Source organism: Nannospalax galili, unplaced genomic scaffold, assembly GCF_000622305.1.
Source record: "Nannospalax galili isolate Female #2095 unplaced genomic scaffold, S.galili_v1.0 scaffold788, whole genome shotgun sequence".
In the NCBI taxonomy this organism is placed as follows: domain Eukaryota; kingdom Metazoa; phylum Chordata; class Mammalia; order Rodentia; family Spalacidae; genus Nannospalax; species Nannospalax galili.
The window spans coordinates 1,105,474-1,122,384 of NW_008359996.1; the positions used below are offsets into that span (position 1 = coordinate 1,105,474).

General features: G+C 42.8%; 1 protein-coding gene and 1 non-coding gene across 7 annotated transcripts in view; both read right to left on the minus strand.

Moving 5' to 3' along the window:
* Positions 1-16,911, minus strand: part of Srcap (Snf2 related CREBBP activator protein) — a 47,953-nt gene that overhangs the window by 21,774 nt on the left and 9,268 nt on the right. For all 6 annotated transcript variants that reach the window (XM_008823840.3, XM_017795791.2, XM_029559076.1 and 3 more), the window contains 15 exons: positions 16,442-16,627; positions 16,059-16,199; positions 13,242-13,464; positions 12,834-13,126; positions 10,883-10,976; positions 9,458-9,547; positions 8,760-8,945; positions 8,338-8,678; positions 7,853-8,030; positions 7,473-7,609; positions 7,076-7,245; positions 6,607-6,799; positions 4,190-4,326; positions 3,911-4,097; positions 424-593 (listed from right to left, as the gene is read on the minus strand). In XM_008823840.3, the coding sequence (XP_008822062.1) occupies positions 424-593; positions 3,911-4,097; positions 4,190-4,326; positions 6,607-6,799; positions 7,076-7,245; positions 7,473-7,609; positions 7,853-8,030; positions 8,338-8,678; positions 8,760-8,945; positions 9,458-9,547; positions 10,883-10,976; positions 12,834-13,126; positions 13,242-13,464; positions 16,059-16,199; positions 16,442-16,627 (2,726 nt within the window). The remainder of the gene's footprint in view (positions 1-423; positions 594-3,910; positions 4,098-4,189; positions 4,327-6,606; positions 6,800-7,075; positions 7,246-7,472; positions 7,610-7,852; positions 8,031-8,337; positions 8,679-8,759; positions 8,946-9,457; positions 9,548-10,882; positions 10,977-12,833; positions 13,127-13,241; positions 13,465-16,058; positions 16,200-16,441; positions 16,628-16,911) is intronic.
* LOC115068588 lies at positions 11,053-11,177 on the minus strand. Its single transcript, XR_003847928.1, has one exon. It is a non-coding gene; the product is annotated as a small nucleolar RNA SNORA30/SNORA37 family (small nucleolar RNA).

Here is a 16,911-nt window from a genome sequence, read left to right on the forward strand (position 1 = left end):
ACCTCGTGTGCGCTCTCTTGTTGTGGGTACTGGGTTGAACACCTGAGAGAAAAAAAAAAAAAAAAAAAAAAAAAAAAAAAAATCAAAGGGTTAGATACAGAAGGAGAGTAAGAAACAACAAAAGAAAATAAGGCAGAAAGAACACAAAAGCAAAAGGGAGAAGGAAAGGAGACCCCTGAAGGAGAAAGAAGGGGAAAAAGAAAAATCAGAGCTAACCAGAAGTCTCCCAGTGAAGAAAGACCAGAGTGTCGGCAACATGGGAGTCCCTCCCAGAACTCTATTCTAGCTGCTCTGCTTCCCCAATCCCTGCAGAACACTTTGATGCTACCTACATAGCAACTTTAACCTAGCTTACAACTCTTTCTGTCCCAACCCCCTCTACTTTTTTAAGAAGCCCATCATCTTATTCTTGAATCCAGGTACCTGTTAACCTTCATCTTGACTGGCTTGGGACGAGGTGGGGGATCAGGAGCAGTAGCTATCTCTAGCAGTATGCGGCGAGAAAGGCGGTGGCGGGGAAGAAATGTGTCAGCCTCGTATCTAGAGACACGACCCTCCAGGCCAATAAGATCAAACCGACCCATGTCTATTCTCTGCCACAAGAAGAAACAGAAAGCATGGGGTTAATGGAACCAACGTGCTATTAATTTCTTGGATATGACACCAAAAACAAAGGTAACAAGAAAAATTGATAAACTCAACTATATTAAAATTTAAAATTTTTGTGCATCAAAGGACACCAACAGTAAAAGGCAACCCACAGAACGGGACAGGTATCAGCATTATCACTTATCTAACAAGGGGTTAATTTCCAAAGTATAAAAAGAGTAACAGCTCAATGACAAAAAAAAAAAACCCAAAAAACCAAAAAAAACCCTTGTTAAAAAAAAAAAGACACAACTTTTATTTGAATACATTATCTCCAATGATATACAAATGGCCAACAAGCAATGAAAAGATTCTGAGCACCACTAATCATCAGAGAAATATAAACCTAAACTACGATGAAATACCACTTTACCCATTAACTCAGCTACTGTTTATAAAAATTCTTTGGAAGGGACATGAACAGATCACCTGTAACACTGCTGGTAGAAATGTAATGTATAGCTGCTATGGAAATATAAGACAGCCCCTCAAAAAATTAGAATTACTGCATGATACAACAACTTTGTTTTTGAACACACACCCAAAACAGAAAGCAGGGACTCAAACACATTATTTGCGTGGGCATGTTTACAGCAGCATTAATAAAAGTCTAAAGGGGGGCTGAGTATGGCAGTGCATGCCTATAACCCCAGCACTCGGGAGGCTGAGGCAGAAGATCTTAAGTTCAAGGATGACCTGTCTCAAAAAAACAAGTTAAAAAAAAAAAGGTAAATGCAACCCAAATGTCCACTGAAAGATAAACGAATAAGCAAAATGTGGCATTATCCACACAATGAAATATTATTGTCTTAAAAATAAATGAAATCTGCCTGAGAAAAGCATCTGCAGCCCTGTTGGCTTTGGCTTCTCCAACAAAAGCTCTCACCTGGAATTCCTTGATTTCCACCCTGCTGGCCAGCCCTACAAAAACTCCCAGGCTGCCAGCCCCCACAGTGAGCCAATTCTTCAAAGTCAAAGTAAGGCTAGCATATATTCTGGAAGAGAAGTGAGGAAGTGAAGTGGACAAAATTGTGGGCCTTGTGAGTCCTATCTGTTGCCCTCCCCTAAACAGGACAGTTGGTCAAGGTGGAAAAGAATTCTGCTCACCTACTAATGTCCAAGTAGTAGGATGGCACTTAATACTACTGCAATGGACATCAACATTGTACCTTGGAAAACTGCCAATCCTAGCCCCTAAACTACAAAGGAAATTTTAGGTTTTGTTTTGCTATTTTCTTTCCAGTGGAGAGAAGAGGGACTATGGGAAAGGGCCAAGGTGAAATGCATTCCTTAAATTTTTTATTAATTTGTGTGCAAACTTTTTTATGTACATTTGTGGGTACACGTGTCTCAGAGCATGCCTGTAGAGGTCAGACAACTTGCAAGAGCTGGATTTTTCCTTCTACCATGTCCCAGGGATCGAACTCAGGTCATCAGACTTAGCAGTGTCTTTACCTACTGAGTCACCTTACCAGCTTAAGATGCAGGTTTTTTATATTTTTATTTTATGTCTATGAATTTATTGTCTACATGTATCTAAGTGCACCCATGTCCTGCAACACCCTTGGAGGTCAGAAGAGGGAGTTGGGTCCCCTGGAACTGGAGTTACAGACAGTTGTTAGTCGCCATATGGGTGTTGGGACTCCAACTCTGGTTCTCTGCAAAAGCAGTCAGTGCTCTTAATCAATGAGTCATCTCTCCAGGCCCTTAAGATGCAGGTTTCATAACTTTATTTTCTGGGTTCCAATGATAGCTACCAACTGGGTTCCCCGAGACTATTTAAATGTGCTAAAGGTACAAGGGGTTTGGCTACTGCCAAGGTTTACATCTTGAAAATGGCTCCATGATTCTGATGAAAGTCTAGTATTTCTATTTTCACCCTGAACTAGGGAACTGATGAGCGATATGACAGCCTGCTATATTTCACAGACTATAGATAAATATGAAAGTCAATTTCTGCCTTTTGTACTGCAAGAAGAGTAACGGAAGAGCTCCACCAAGAGCTACTGGCCTAGTTCACATTTCTTTGGGATTGCAAATACATGTTAAGAGAGTGTTTGGGGTAGCCTTTTCTCTACATTCCTATTACCTATAGGCATCTTGATGATCAACAGCTTTTATTTACTGGGGGAGGGTATGTGACAAGATCTTGCTGGGATTACTTGTGAATGTCACTATGACCTGACTGATCAACATACCCTGTCCCTCTTTTGGGGGATGGAGACAAGGTCTCATTGTACCAATTCTAGGGCTGGCCTCAAACTCATTACATAGCTAATAATGACCTTGAATTTCTGATCCTTCTATTTTTCCTCTCAAGTATAGGCTACTACTCTCAGTTTACAAGGTGTTGGGAATTGAACTCAGAGCTGTGTGCATGCTAGGCAAGCACTCTACCAATTGAGCTTCCTCAGACCAAACATTCTCTTTAAGAAGTTATTTTAACTTAAAAAAAAAAAAAAGGAAATTCTTACACATGCTACAATGTGCATGGACAACAAGCACTTTATGATTCCATTTTCAAGTATTCAGAATAACAGTAACAAGAATGGAATGGTGGATACCAGGGGCTGGGAGGAAAAGGGAACAGGCAGTTGATTATTGGGTGTTTTAGTTTGAGAATGAAAGCAGCTCTGAAGATGGACAGTGGTGTTCACTGCACAATATAAATGCACTTGATATTGCAGAAATGCATACTTAAAATTGGTCAAAATAAGGCCGGGCATGGTGGCGCACACCTTTAATCCCGGCACTTTGGAGGGAGGCTGATCTCTGTGAATTCAAGGCTAGCCTGGTCTACATAGTGAGTTCCAGGTCAGCTGGGGTTACAGGGAGACCCTGCCTCAAAAAAGACCAAAAAAAAAAAAGATAAAGGATTTTGGTATAATGGCACATCTATAATCCCCTCAAATCAGGAGTCTAAGGCCATCCTGGAATACATGAGAGCCTATCTCAAAAAAGTGGGAAAGAGTAAGAAAAATTATTTACAAAATATTTATAAATATATGCCAAGTATTTCTAAAAATGTTAACTTCATTTTTAGGCACATTGCTGAACAGGCTTCATAATTCCTGTTTTGATGGACAAGGACTAGGTTAATAATTAGCCTGCCGAAAGTCACATGATTAGAAAGCAATCAGCTAGGGAAATAGTACTGAGTAGATGAAATGAGGGAAGTAGTAAAGCTGTAAAAGATCAAAAACTAAAGAAAAGAGGTACAAGGCCTGGGAAGAAATCACTAACCTTAGGGGTAACTACATACCTGGAGTGGGTGAACATCAGTGGCCCTTAGCACCAGAGAGGCGGTGCTGAAGCAGATGCCTGGGGTGATGAATGGGGAGGTAACAGGTCGAGGGTCAAACAGATTTGGATGATTGCAGACTTTCCGCAACTGCATCAAAATGTTGATGACACTCATGAAATGGCCTGTGGCTAGTGTCTCCTTAGTTCTGGGAAGAGAGAAAAAATAAATAGGGTACATCTTGACAGCTACCTGCATTTCAACCCAAGGTTCCAGGGCCCATTCTTAGTCCTCCCTTACGTGGTCTGTGCCATGAAGTCATCATAGAGACAGCGTTGGCGCTTGGAGAGCCGGCAGCGGATAACATGCTCATACTTTTTGGGCATCTGCTTCTCAACATCCACCTTAACTCGGCGTAGCAAAAAAGGACGCAAAACCTAAAAGCAAGTAAGCAGGAGGCTAACAGGAGAAGAGTAAACACTTAAGTCCTGGCTGACCCATCTAAATGGGTCTTGGCCCTATGACTGGCAGAGTACTGTCTTAATCCATCAGCAGAGTCATGATGTATGCCTACTACACACAGATGAATCAAATACAAATCCTCCTGTCACATAGCTTACCTTCTACAGAAGACAAACACAAAAATGACTGTACCACAACATACAGTTATAAAGATGCACCAAGAGCAAACTACAAAAAAGAGATGATTCCAAATACATTTGAAGGAATGACTATGTTACATGACTACAAAAATAAGCCAAGCATGGGAGCCTATGTGCCTATAATTCCAGACATAAGCAAAGTACAAGCCCAGGAGTTCAAGTCCAACCTAAGCAAATAGTAAGACTGCCTCCTCCCCAGAAATAAATAAATAAATTACAAAAATAATCCAGGAGAGAAGCTAGAGTAAAACTTATGGCCTTGGGTTACAGTTCAGTGGTACAGAGTATGATTAACATGCATTAAGGCCCTGGATTCAATCACCAGCACCCAAAAAGAAAAGTCTTTACAGTCTAGGACAGGAAAGTAAACCTGCAGTATCAGGATATAAAATCTCACCAGACAGTCTTCAACACTTTAATGAAAGGAAGAGGATAAAGTATTATAAGACTTGGAGAGATAGCTCAGACCCAGCTTTGGTTCCCAGTACCCACATGGCAGCCAACAACCATCCCAACTCCAGTTCCAGGGGATGACGCCCTTTTCTGACCTCTGCAGGCATTGCGTGCCACAGGTGCACTTGCATGCAGGGAATACACTCATACACATAAAAATAAATATTTTTTTAAAAGTACAGTAAGGCTTCATAGCTTCTAGATTGGTTTTATCACTGACCGAGATGAACAGATTAACACCAGAATAAATTTCAGAGGAACTGTCAACTAAAGCTATCAAGTCAGAGACAGGAATGACTGGTGGCTCATCCCTATATCCCATTCAGGAGGTAGGGGCTGAGAAATTTTAAGCTCAAGGCCAGCTTTGGCAATGTATTAAGATGCTGTTTCCATTAAGGAAAAACAAAAAAAGGAGGCTGAAGAGATGGCTTAGCAGTTGAGAGCATGTTACTGCTCTTACAGAAATCTAGAGTTCCTGTTAACTCCAGCCCCAGAGGAATCCAACACCTCTGTCCTTTGCAGGCACCTGCACATACCCAAACACAAACATACACACATATACATAATTTAAAATAATTTCTAAAAACAAATCTTGAGAAAGATTTTTAAAAGGATCAGAATGGGGCTGGAGAAATGGCTCAGTAGTTAAGAGCACTTGTTGCTCTTTCAGTTTGGTTCTACAGTTTGGTTCACAGCACCCATGTGAGGCATCTTCAACCACTTTTAACTCCAGCTTCAGGGGATCTGATGCCTACTTCTGGCCTTCCTGGGTATTGACACATACATGTGTACACACACAAACTGATCAAGCAATAAATCAATCTGAGGCTGGAGAGATGGATTAGTAGAGAGCAGGAAGCACTTGCAGAGGACCTGGATTTGGGTCCCAGAACCCACATGATAGCTCATAACCAACCATAACTCCAGTTTCAGAGAATCTGAAGCACTCTTCTGGCCTCTACAGGTGCCAGGCATTCACATGGTACACATATATACATACATGCAGGCCAAACACACATAAAATTAAAAATAAGTCTTTTTAAAAAAGGATCAGAATGTTAAAAAATACTAAGGTGAAAAATTGCAAAAGGAGCCACAGACAAACCTAAAAAGAAAGAAGAAAGAAAAAAGGGCCAAGCAATATAGATCAGTGGTAGAGTGTTTGCCTAGCAGGCACAAGGCCCTAGGTTCAGTCTCAGTGTAAGAGAGAAGACATAGAGAGAATTCTAAGCACAGTCTAATAAGTACATTGCTTCAGTAAAAGAAAATGAGATAGCCCCAGCACTCAGGAGGCAGAGGCAGGAGGATCTCTATGAGATTGAGGCCAGCGTGGTCTACATAGCGAGTGCCAGACCAGTTGGGGCTACATGGAGACCCTGTCTCAAAAGATCGAGAGAGAGAGAGAGAGAGAGAGAGAGAGAGAGAGAGAGAGAGAGAACATCCTTAACCAAAGAAAACAAGTAGAATGAGGACTAAGACAAGACTGCTCAATTTGGCAATGGGTTGGTCACCTGAACACTACAGCTTGACAACTGAGCTCAGTCCAGCAATGACCTAAGGCTTTGCCATTCCTAATACCTTAACAAACAATACAGAACCTACCTTGTGGAGGCGTTTGACTAGACCTTCATTATATTCTTGGCTGCCCTCAATCATTCCAGTTAGAGGGTTAGAGAACCATTCCTTGAACTCACGATGAGACTGGAAGACATGAGGCATCAAAAAATGCATCAAGGACCACAGCTCCATGAGACTATTCTGCAATGGTGTTCCTGTCAGGAGCAGGCGCCTCTGGCTATAAAAAGAGAGGGAATTAAGAAAAGAATGGTCAGGAAAATCTCAACTTTCTGAACACACATAATATACTTAAAAAAAAAAAAATTGTTTTTTTGAAACAGGGTCTCACTTTATACCCCTGGCTGGCCTTGAACTCATAGAGATCTGCCTGTCTGTCTCCTGAGTGCTGAGATTAAAATTAAAGGTATGCACCACTACACTGGCCCCCTTAACCCAGGCAGCCAACACTTTAGGCCAAGTCAACTCTCCCATGAATCTCTACTTTTATCTCTACCTGTTGAAGTTGAGCAGTGACTGCCAACGCTGGGACTTGAAGTTCTTGATGTTCTGAGCCTCATCCAGAATGAGATAGCGCCAGTTCTTGCGGCGGAAGGCCTGATGATCCTGCAGCACCAGCTTGTAAGATGTGATACACACATGGAAAGCATTGGGCTTGGTCCACCCCTGAGGGGCCAAAGAGAAAGCACCACATAATGGGATGGGGAAGAGAAAAGCAAAAAGGGGAAAAGAGAAGATTAAGGCACTCAAGGACAGAAACCAAGTTGGAAGAAATGAAAAACTACCAGTGAAAAATGGAGCAACAGGAAGCTGAGGCAAAGTAACTCATGTGGGAAAGTAACTAAAAACGAAGGAGGCATCAATAGGGAAAGTGACTACACAGAAGATCGAACCTGCCGCTTGAGCTTCCTCTCTTTCTGAGCTCCATAGTAAGTGAGGATTTTAAAGCTGGGGCACCAACGTTTCAACTCCATCTCCCAGTTCAACATCACACTGGTGGGAACAATGATTAAATGGGGACCCCAGTTACCTGTTCAGCAAAAGAAGAGAGACAGCAAGTAAACCCTGCAGTTTTGGTTCTTTTTTAAATAAAACCCTATTACTTTAAGATCTTAGCACACATACTATTCTCCCTACATCATTACAAGCTAGATTCAAAGAGATTACAAAGAAGAGAACAAATATTTCCTTTCGTGCAGGTGGAGTCACCACTAAACAAGATCCCCCAGGAAGATAACCAAGAGGCCACAAAAAGGGTCTCCAGCATACTTACCTTTCTCACAGGCCAAGTGAGCAAGCAAAGAGATGGTCTGTATTGTCTTCCCCAGTCCCATCTCATCTGCAAGAATGCCATTCAGCTTCTTCTCATACATTGTAACTAGCCAATCAAGCCCAATGTGTTGGTACTCTCGGAGCTGGCCCCGCAGGAGCAGAGGGATAGGTGTCTTCACCTGATGGGAAGAGAGTTATCACACATGGTAGAACTGAGGCATGAGCCAGCAAAAACAGTAAAGTCCACATATGAGAAAGCAGAGGCTTCAGAGATGGCTCAGTGGTAAGAGCAGAGGACCTGGGTTTGGGTCCCAGCACCCACATGGCAGCTAATCATCCTTAACTCCGGTTCCAGGAGACCTGATGCCCTCTTTGTGCCTCTGCGGACACTGCACGCACATAGCGCACCGACACACATGCAGCCAAAACACGTTAAAAAAAAAAAAAAAAAGATATGAGAAAGCAGAAACTGCAGTCTATGGGTACCTGGGTAGTGGCCAAAGTATAACCCTTGGGCTGGAGACTTTCAGCTGCTGCAGCAATATCAGTAATTTCTTTCTTTGGGCCTAGAGTGGTGGTGGGACCTGGGGTGGGAGGACCACTTCCCCCATCTGCCTCACTCCTTTCTTCATCCCGAGCAAGCAAGTACTCCACCCCAAAATCATCGTCATCTTCCTCATCTTCCTCCTGTTCATCTGCTTCACTCCTCTGTGACTGGGCATCATCTGACTCATCAGGCTCAGATTCTTCTGATTGTGAACTGCCACTTGTTTCTTCCTCCTCTGAATGATCATCTTCCTCATCCTCACTCTGCTCCTCAGCAGAGTCTAAATCACAAGATGAAAGTTTAGTAATTATTCCTCCAATACCTGCCCTCTCCAGTTCTAGTCTCAGGACCACATACTCACCTGACTGGTCACTACAGTCATCTTCAGCTGCCTCTTCAGCCTCTCTTGCTTCTTCTGGTTCACAGCCAGAACTGTTGGCTTCAACCTCCTCCTCATCATCTTCGCTACTCCCAGAGCCTGGAGCAGAAGCATCAGAGGCATAAGCCCCTGCATACTGCTGCAGCAGCTCCTCCACAGAAAGCTCACCTGATAGGGAAATGAGGAGTTAAGTTTTTGGTTCCTTTGAGGGAGGTAGAAAGGGGTATTTGAATGGTGCCAGTTTATTTTGCCTAGGTTAGATCTCCCAGGCCCAGATCTAAAGGGAGACTAGACAGTTTATTTTCGGTACCAGCTAACAAAACCAATCCTCATAATCTGAACTAAAACTACAGTAGGTAATGCCTTCTGTTGAGGACAGCTATCAACCTGATGAACCTCCCTTTTAAAATTATGATCAAATATTATCAATATCCTGCTATAGTAGCTCTTCCTTCCACTGAGCTATCACTTTATTCAAACTTTCATCATAAACAAGCATCACTTTCTACTTTTAGGTTCCTTTCCTTTGTAAGTCTTTGTCACTACACAAGTTATGAGGAACATACATAATAGCCAGTGGAGCTAGGAAGATAAAAATATCTGACTTATCTCTCTATCCTAACTTTCTGCACAGGGGAGTCAACAAGTAGGTTTTCAGCAAAATATCTGGTGTCTGTCACCTTCTCGAGCCAACTCGCTCAGCTCCATGGCATGATCCACTTCCCCTTCCAACTGTTCCTCAGCTGCTATGGTATCCTCTTCATCTTCCGCTGTAAAAGAGAATCCACTGGTGAGCCCACCAAAAACCAATGAATGGTCACATATATGGCATGGTTAAACTCAGTGGGCAACAAAACAAAAGGACATGAAGGTAAGAAAAGGATTTATAGGGATGATGAAGGGGTGGAAGATAAATCAGAATGTATTTTAATACATGTATGAAAATGTCAAAGAACAAAATTAATTTAAAAAGAGAGAAAACTGGGCATAGTTGTGCTTGTCTTTAATCCCTGCATTTGGGAGGTGGAGGCAGGTGATCATTTGTGTGTTTGAAGCCAGTCTGGTCTATATAGCGAGTTCCAGGCCAGCTGAGGCTAATGTCTCAAAAAGACCCAAAAAAAGGGGCTGGAGAGATGTTCAGCGGTTAAAAGTACTGGCTGTTCTTGCAGAGGACCCAGGTTCAAATCCCAGAACCCACATGGTGGCTAACAGCCATCCATAACTCCAGTTCCAGGAAGTCTGATGCCCTCTTCTGTTCTCCACAGCACTGGTGCACTAACATGCATGTAGGCAATACACTCATACACATAAAATTAAAAAAAAATTTTTTTTTAAAAAGGAGAGAAAAAGAATGAAGCAGGATCAATGGGGACAGAGACACGGGTTATAATCCAAAAGAAAGAAATGAGAGGGCCAGGCATGGTGGTGCATGCCTTTAATCCCAGCACTAGGAAGCCATAGGCAGGCAGATCTCTGTGAGCTCAAGGTCAGCTTGGTCTACATAGTGAACTCCAGGCCAGCTGGGGCCAGGGAGACCCTGTCTCAAAAAGACCAGAAAAAGGGGCTGGAGAGATGGCTCAGCAGTTAAGAACACTGGCTGTTCTTGCAGAAGACCTGGGTTCAAATCCCAGCACCCACATGACAGCTAACAACTGTCATGGACAGTTGTCATGAACAACTCCAGTTCCAGGGGATCCAACAGCCTCTTTTATCCTCTGCAGGCATTGCACAAAATGGGTGCACTTACCTACATGCAGGCAATACACGCATACACATAAAAAAAAGTTAATAATAATAAACATTAAAAAAAAAGACCAGAAAAAAAAAAAAAAAAAGCTCAAAAAGTTTGGTCTAAACAATTAAGAGATCCAAGCAGATATAGGATGATAAAGAGAATAGGCTGAAGCAGAACACAGTGATACAGTTCTGCCTATAATCCCAACACTTGAGAAGCTGAGGTAGGAGTACTGATACCAGTTTGAGGCCTGTCTGAGCTACATGATGAGTTGAAGGGCAGCCTGGGCTACATGAGACTCTGCCTTTCAAAAAAAAAAAAAAAGAAAGAAAGAAAGAAAAAGAAAAAAGGAAAGGAGAACAAGCCTGACCTTCATCCTCATTGGCAGTAAACTCTTCATCATCTTCATCTGGATGCCAACTCTGTTTGTTGCAATGTGAGACCGAGGAAGGTGGGAGCTTAACCTGTATGGGAAAGTGACAGAACTTAACGTTTAAGCAGCAGAAAAAAGACACAAAGCTGAAAAGATCAGAAAATCATCTCTGTTCCCTTGAGAGACATATGCCACTGGTACAGTATCAGGGCAAGGATGTAATCAAGGGTTTTCTCTCAGCACCAGCTACCAAATCCTGGCCCCACTAAGGGAGGATCTGTGAAAGTGCTAGATAAGAAGTAAAAGGAGCCAGAGAGATGGCTCAGTGGATAAAGGCATTTGCCTTGCAAGCCTGATGACCCTGAAACCCATGTAAAAGTAAAAGGTAAGTATCAACCCCACAGTTGTCCTCTGACCACATGTGCGCGCACACGTGCACGCACACACACACACACACACACACACACACGAGTACATGTGCATACACACAATAGTTATTCAATTTTTAAAATTAAAATACTACAGCTGGGTGTGGTGGTATACACCTTTAATCCCAGCACTCGGGAGGCAGGCGGATCTCTTTGAGTTCAAGGCCAGCCTGGGGTACACAGTGATTTCCAGGACAGCTGGGGCTACAGGGAGACCCCTGTCTCAAAAAGACTCCCCACCCGAAAAAAACCAAAAACTAGGAGGAGCAAGGTGTGGTGGTACATGCTTTTAATCCCATTACTCAGGAGGTAGAGGCAGGTGGATCTCTTTGAGATCAAGGCCAACGTGGTCTACACAGTGAGTTTTAGGCCTGCTGGGGCTACAGGGAGACTATCTGAAAAACAAAGCAAAATGTATAAAGGGGGTTGAAGAGATGGCTTAGCAGCTCTTCTTAGAGAGGACCTGAGTTCAATTCCTAGCACCCTGTCAGGGGGTTCACAACTGCCTGTAACTCCAGCTCCAGAGGCTCTAATGCTCTCTTCTGGCCTGCAAGAGGTATGCACTCACATGAGCAAATCCAAAGACCCATTCATAAACATAAAAAGTATTTTCTAAAAAAAGGCTCTCAACACTCAGACATGAGAACTAGATACACAAAGGTCCAGAAGAGATTTTTGTCTTTTTACTTTACATGTATGAGTAATATGCCTGCATGTACGTAAGTGCATCCGTGCTGTGCAGTACCCACGGAGGACAGAAAAGGGTGTCAGAACCCCTGGAACTGTAGTTACAAGATGGTTGTTAGCTGCCATGTGGGTGCTGGGATTCAAACCGTAGTCTTCTGCAGGAAGAGTCAGTGCTCTTAACCATTGACCCATCTCTCCAGCCCCCTAGAAGAGATCTTTAAGTTGATCATCCCAACTCCAAAATTATGAGCAAATATGGGACCATCAAGGTCATTCCACAAAGTGAAAAATAAGATCAAATAATTTATGTGTATTTATGTGTTTGTGTATGGACATGTGCATGCACCAATGGGGGCCAGAGGTCAACATCTGATGTTTTCCTCAATCACTGATGTCTTCCTCAATCACTCTCCACCCTATTTTTTTGAGAATGACTCTCTCACTAAACTGACTCAGCAAGACTGACTAGCCAGCAAGTTCCAAGGATTCTCATGTCTCTACCTCTTAAGTGCAGAGGTTATAGGCATACACCACTGTACCTGCCTTTTTCACATGGGGACTGAAGTTTAAACTCACATCCCCATGCCTGCACAGCACTTTACAAACTGAGTCATCTCCCCAGCCTTCACCTGGTAACTTTAAAAGTACAATAAACTCTTCCATGACAGCATCAGAAATCTTGCTAAGTGTAGACTATAACTTGACCCAAATCATCATTTCCCCTAGATAGTCAAGAGACTCTACCTGTCTTTGACCTAGACTCTCAAAACTGAAGCCCAGGACTTAGACCTGAAACTCTCCATCTGTTTCCCCTCTGAATCTTATTTTCTTACCTCTTCTGTATATACCTCCAAAACCTGAGATGGTTCCTCTTCAACACTTTCTTCAGGCTCATCACGAGTGTCACTATCATGAGATGAGGGGGTGGGAGAGGGGCTAGAAGGTCCTCCTAGCAGCTGAGGGGGGAGAGAACGGAGCAGCTCTTCCAATGGCAGTTCTCCCTCGTGTCGAAGCAGCTCAATCTCACGCCTCTGGGTCTCTGCATCATTGCCTTCCTGCTGTTCTTCAACCTCTATGGTCTCCTCATCATCCTCTTCTTCTTCCTCTTGGGGTTGGAAGTCCCCATCTATAGCAGGAGAACAAGGTCACAAAGTCCACGGGCCCTGCAAGCCACAGGGTGGGTTTTTCAGCTCTGGAAAGGGCACAAGGGGAGGAGTAACAGGGCCAAAGAACACACACACCTTCATCATCCAGCTGAGATGCAGGAGGTGGAGGACTGGATGCTGCAGAAGAAGAGCCAAGGCAAGGGGAGGAGCCAGCTTTGCTGGAGGCTAGTGGCTGGTTAAGGCTCTGAGATAAAAGGTCTGAGTACTTCTCAGTTTGTCCCACAATGAAGTCCAAGTGTAGGTCCAAGGCTTTTTTGCGCTTTTCTTCAAGCCGGGACTGCTGTTTGAACTGTACCACCTACCACAATCACAAAAGAGATGTCACTAACACATTTACTTATATACTCTTTTAGCCAACTATTTAGGGACACTTCCTTTATGACAGGTTTTGGACTGGTCATTCAGGAAAAGCTAAAAAGTCTGAAGGGGCTCATGATTTAATTCAGCACTTCTGAAGAAAACAGAAATGGAACAAACAAAAGGCAGAAAAACAGGCTTAGTATCAAGCGGCTGGAGAAGACTGGCAAATCTACTTGGAGCTGGATCTTAAAAAGAAGTATGTAGGCCTCCAGTGTAGCTCAGTGCTAGAACACCTGCCTAGCATGCACAAAGCCCCTATGTTCACTACAGTATAAAATTTTTTTAAAAAAGTACTTTCTAACTACAATCAAGAAGAAAAACTAGAAAGACCATGTCTGAACGGTCAGGTAATGTGCATCAACCTCAAAAAAAAACACTCAAAAAAGCCTGGAGGTATAGTGGCCAAGTATAAACATAACAGCACAAGGCCCTAGGCTCAATAAAATTAACAGAAGGCAGGCAAGATGGCGCAGTGGGTAAAGGCACTTGCTGCCAAGCCTTACAACCTGAGTTTAATCTCCAGGACCCACGAAGTGGGAAGAAGAGAACCAACTCTCTGTTAAGTTGTCCCAATCTCCACTCATGAGCACACACACACACACACACACACACACACACACACACACACACAAATATAATGAAGAAAACTTAAAGCTTAGCATGGTGGTTCACGCCTGTAACCCCAGCACGTACGAGGCAGAGAGATCTTTGTGAATTTGAGAACAGCCTGGACTACATAGTGAGTTCCAGACCAGGTAGAGCTACATAGTAGGACTTCCTCAAAAGAACAAACCAAAACCAAAAATTGACCAGGCTTAGTTGCCCATACTTAGAAGGCTGAGTAGCCAGAAGGATTGCTGCAAGTTAAAGGACAGCCTGGGCTGAGTTCCAGGCCAATCTTGACTATTTTTTACTAAACTCTGTCTTAAGAACAGAAAAAAATGGAGTGGCAAGATGTCTAATCACCTGTATTTAATCCCCAGGACACACATGGTATAACAAGAGAAAAATCAAGGGCTGGAGATGGCTCAGTAGTTAAGAGCACTGGCTACTCTTGCAGAGGACATGGGTTCAGTTCCCAACACCTGATAGCAGCTAACAACTACCCACAACTCCAGTTCCAGGGGAATATGACGCCCTCTTTTGACCTACACTGGGACTGCATGACACAGGGTGCACTTACACATGTGTAGGCAATACACTCATACACATAAAATAAAAAAATAAGTTAATTACAAAACAGAAAATCAACTCCTGCAAATTGTCTTGTGACATCCGCATTTGTGCTATGGTATCCTCCCTCCCACCCTGTCCCATACATACACACAATTAATAAATAAATTAAAAAATTTTGGAAAAAAAAATTTTTTTTTGCCTGAAAGAATTCTAAGGCGAGGAGTAGTAGCCATTCTCAGAACTCAGGATACTGAAGTCAGTTCCAGACCCATCTGAAATACATTGGAGACCTTGTCTCAAAAACTACAAAACAAAACAAAAACATTGCAGCCAAGAGTGGAAGTCTGTGAAGAAAGATCACAGAGTTTAGACCTGTGGTTCTGGTTGTGCTGGCATGTCTGTAACCCAGCACTAGTGAAAAAGAGGGGGCAAAGGGGTCAGCCTCTTTGATATATGGTGGGCTTAGAGCTAGCCTGGTCTACATGACACTCTATCTCAAAAAAAAAAGAAACAAAATTTAAAAGGCACTTAAGGGTGGAAGCAAGGAGGATCAAGAATTCAAGGACATCCTCAGGTACACAGCAAATTTGAGGCCAACATGGGCTACATACAGGGTCTCAAAACTAGAAAACAAACAAAAAACCAACCTGTGAAGGGTAACAATACCTCCATCTCAAACAATACAGTGTAACTACTATTCCTATAGCATTTATACATTGTAAGAGGTATCAAAAATGATTTAGAGATATTCAAAAGTCTTTAATCGGAGATCCATAGACTGTATGTAAACATTACACAATTTTACACATGAGATTTGAGCATCTCCAGAATGGGTGCCCACAGAGAGTCCTAGAATCAATCATAAATGCATACTGAGGAAGACTAGGGCATCAGAAATAATTACAATTTCATATATAAACAGTAGAAATTTTAATGGCATTTAAGCAGGTAAACAGCAAATGTGTTTTAGGAAAAGCAACACTTCATATCCTATGAAAAACAGATGACCCAGAGGGGTCAAGGAGTTCTATTGATCCCAAAGGCACACTCATATTTTATCACTATAAAACAGACTGCAGGCCACACTCCCCGAGTTTTAATTGAGTAGGTGGGGAGTCCAAGAATTTCCTTTTTCCTTACAGTATTCAATGGTGAAAAGGTTCAAACAATGCACAAGGGAAATGCCATTAAGAGTTGCAATAAATTACAAGGAGACCCTGTCTCAAAAAGACAGAAAAAAAAAAGGTTATAATAAATTATAGCATTTAGTTTTTCAGCCAAGTTTCAGTTGTTCCTAGCATGCCACCCTCTAACCTAGTCAAACACCATTTCTCTTTCCCAATTCCCACTGCTAACCTTCTCCACATTGCTCCAGAACTGCCTGACATCCTTGGCCATGGTGGAGGCAATTCGGCGTAGCTTGGCCTGTTCTTCCCTCCGAGCTCTTTCCTCTTTTTGACGCTGTTCTTCATGGTGCCGGATCACCATACGCACCACCTATGGAAATAAAGGCCCAGTATAAAAATGTTCAAAACTAATTTCCACATCTAACCAACCAAGGGTAAAGAAAATCAAGGGGAAGAAATCCAAGACTGTCAAGAGCCTGCCTCTTAATGCTATAAGCACCAAAAAAGATCATTCCTCATTCCATTTGGCCACCTTCCAACTAATCCACCTTATTAAGATTTCAAAAGTACACCTGAAGAATACATGGAAGGCAGACCCAATTCAGTACATACCTTACGAGCCACACCTCGTTTCCATCTGCGCTCCTGAGCAAAGTCAGCAGAGAGCCACTGCATCTCTTCACACAGATAGTCCCAGTGGCCTTTAGGGCGGGGAGGTTCTGGCACTTTAGGTAGCCTCTTCAGTGACCAGAATCCTTCCTTCCGAAGTTCAGCAATCCGAGTCTCAATTTCAGCTTCCTAATAAAGGATAATGACATCAATCAACAGTTTCTGGGCATACATGACAACTCAATGCTTTGGCTGAATTCTGAGCACTGACTGGGCTGTGTTCTATGCTCAAGAAGGTATTGGACTGTTCAGATGGGGGAAGGGAAATCTAGAAAATTAAATTATTTGCCTGAGCTCATACAACTATAGATGAACTGGGAATCAAAACTAGGCCTAGTAGGGAGATGGCACGATAGGAAAAGTGCTTGCTGTATATGACCTGATCTTGATCCCCAGCACTCATGTAGGAAGAC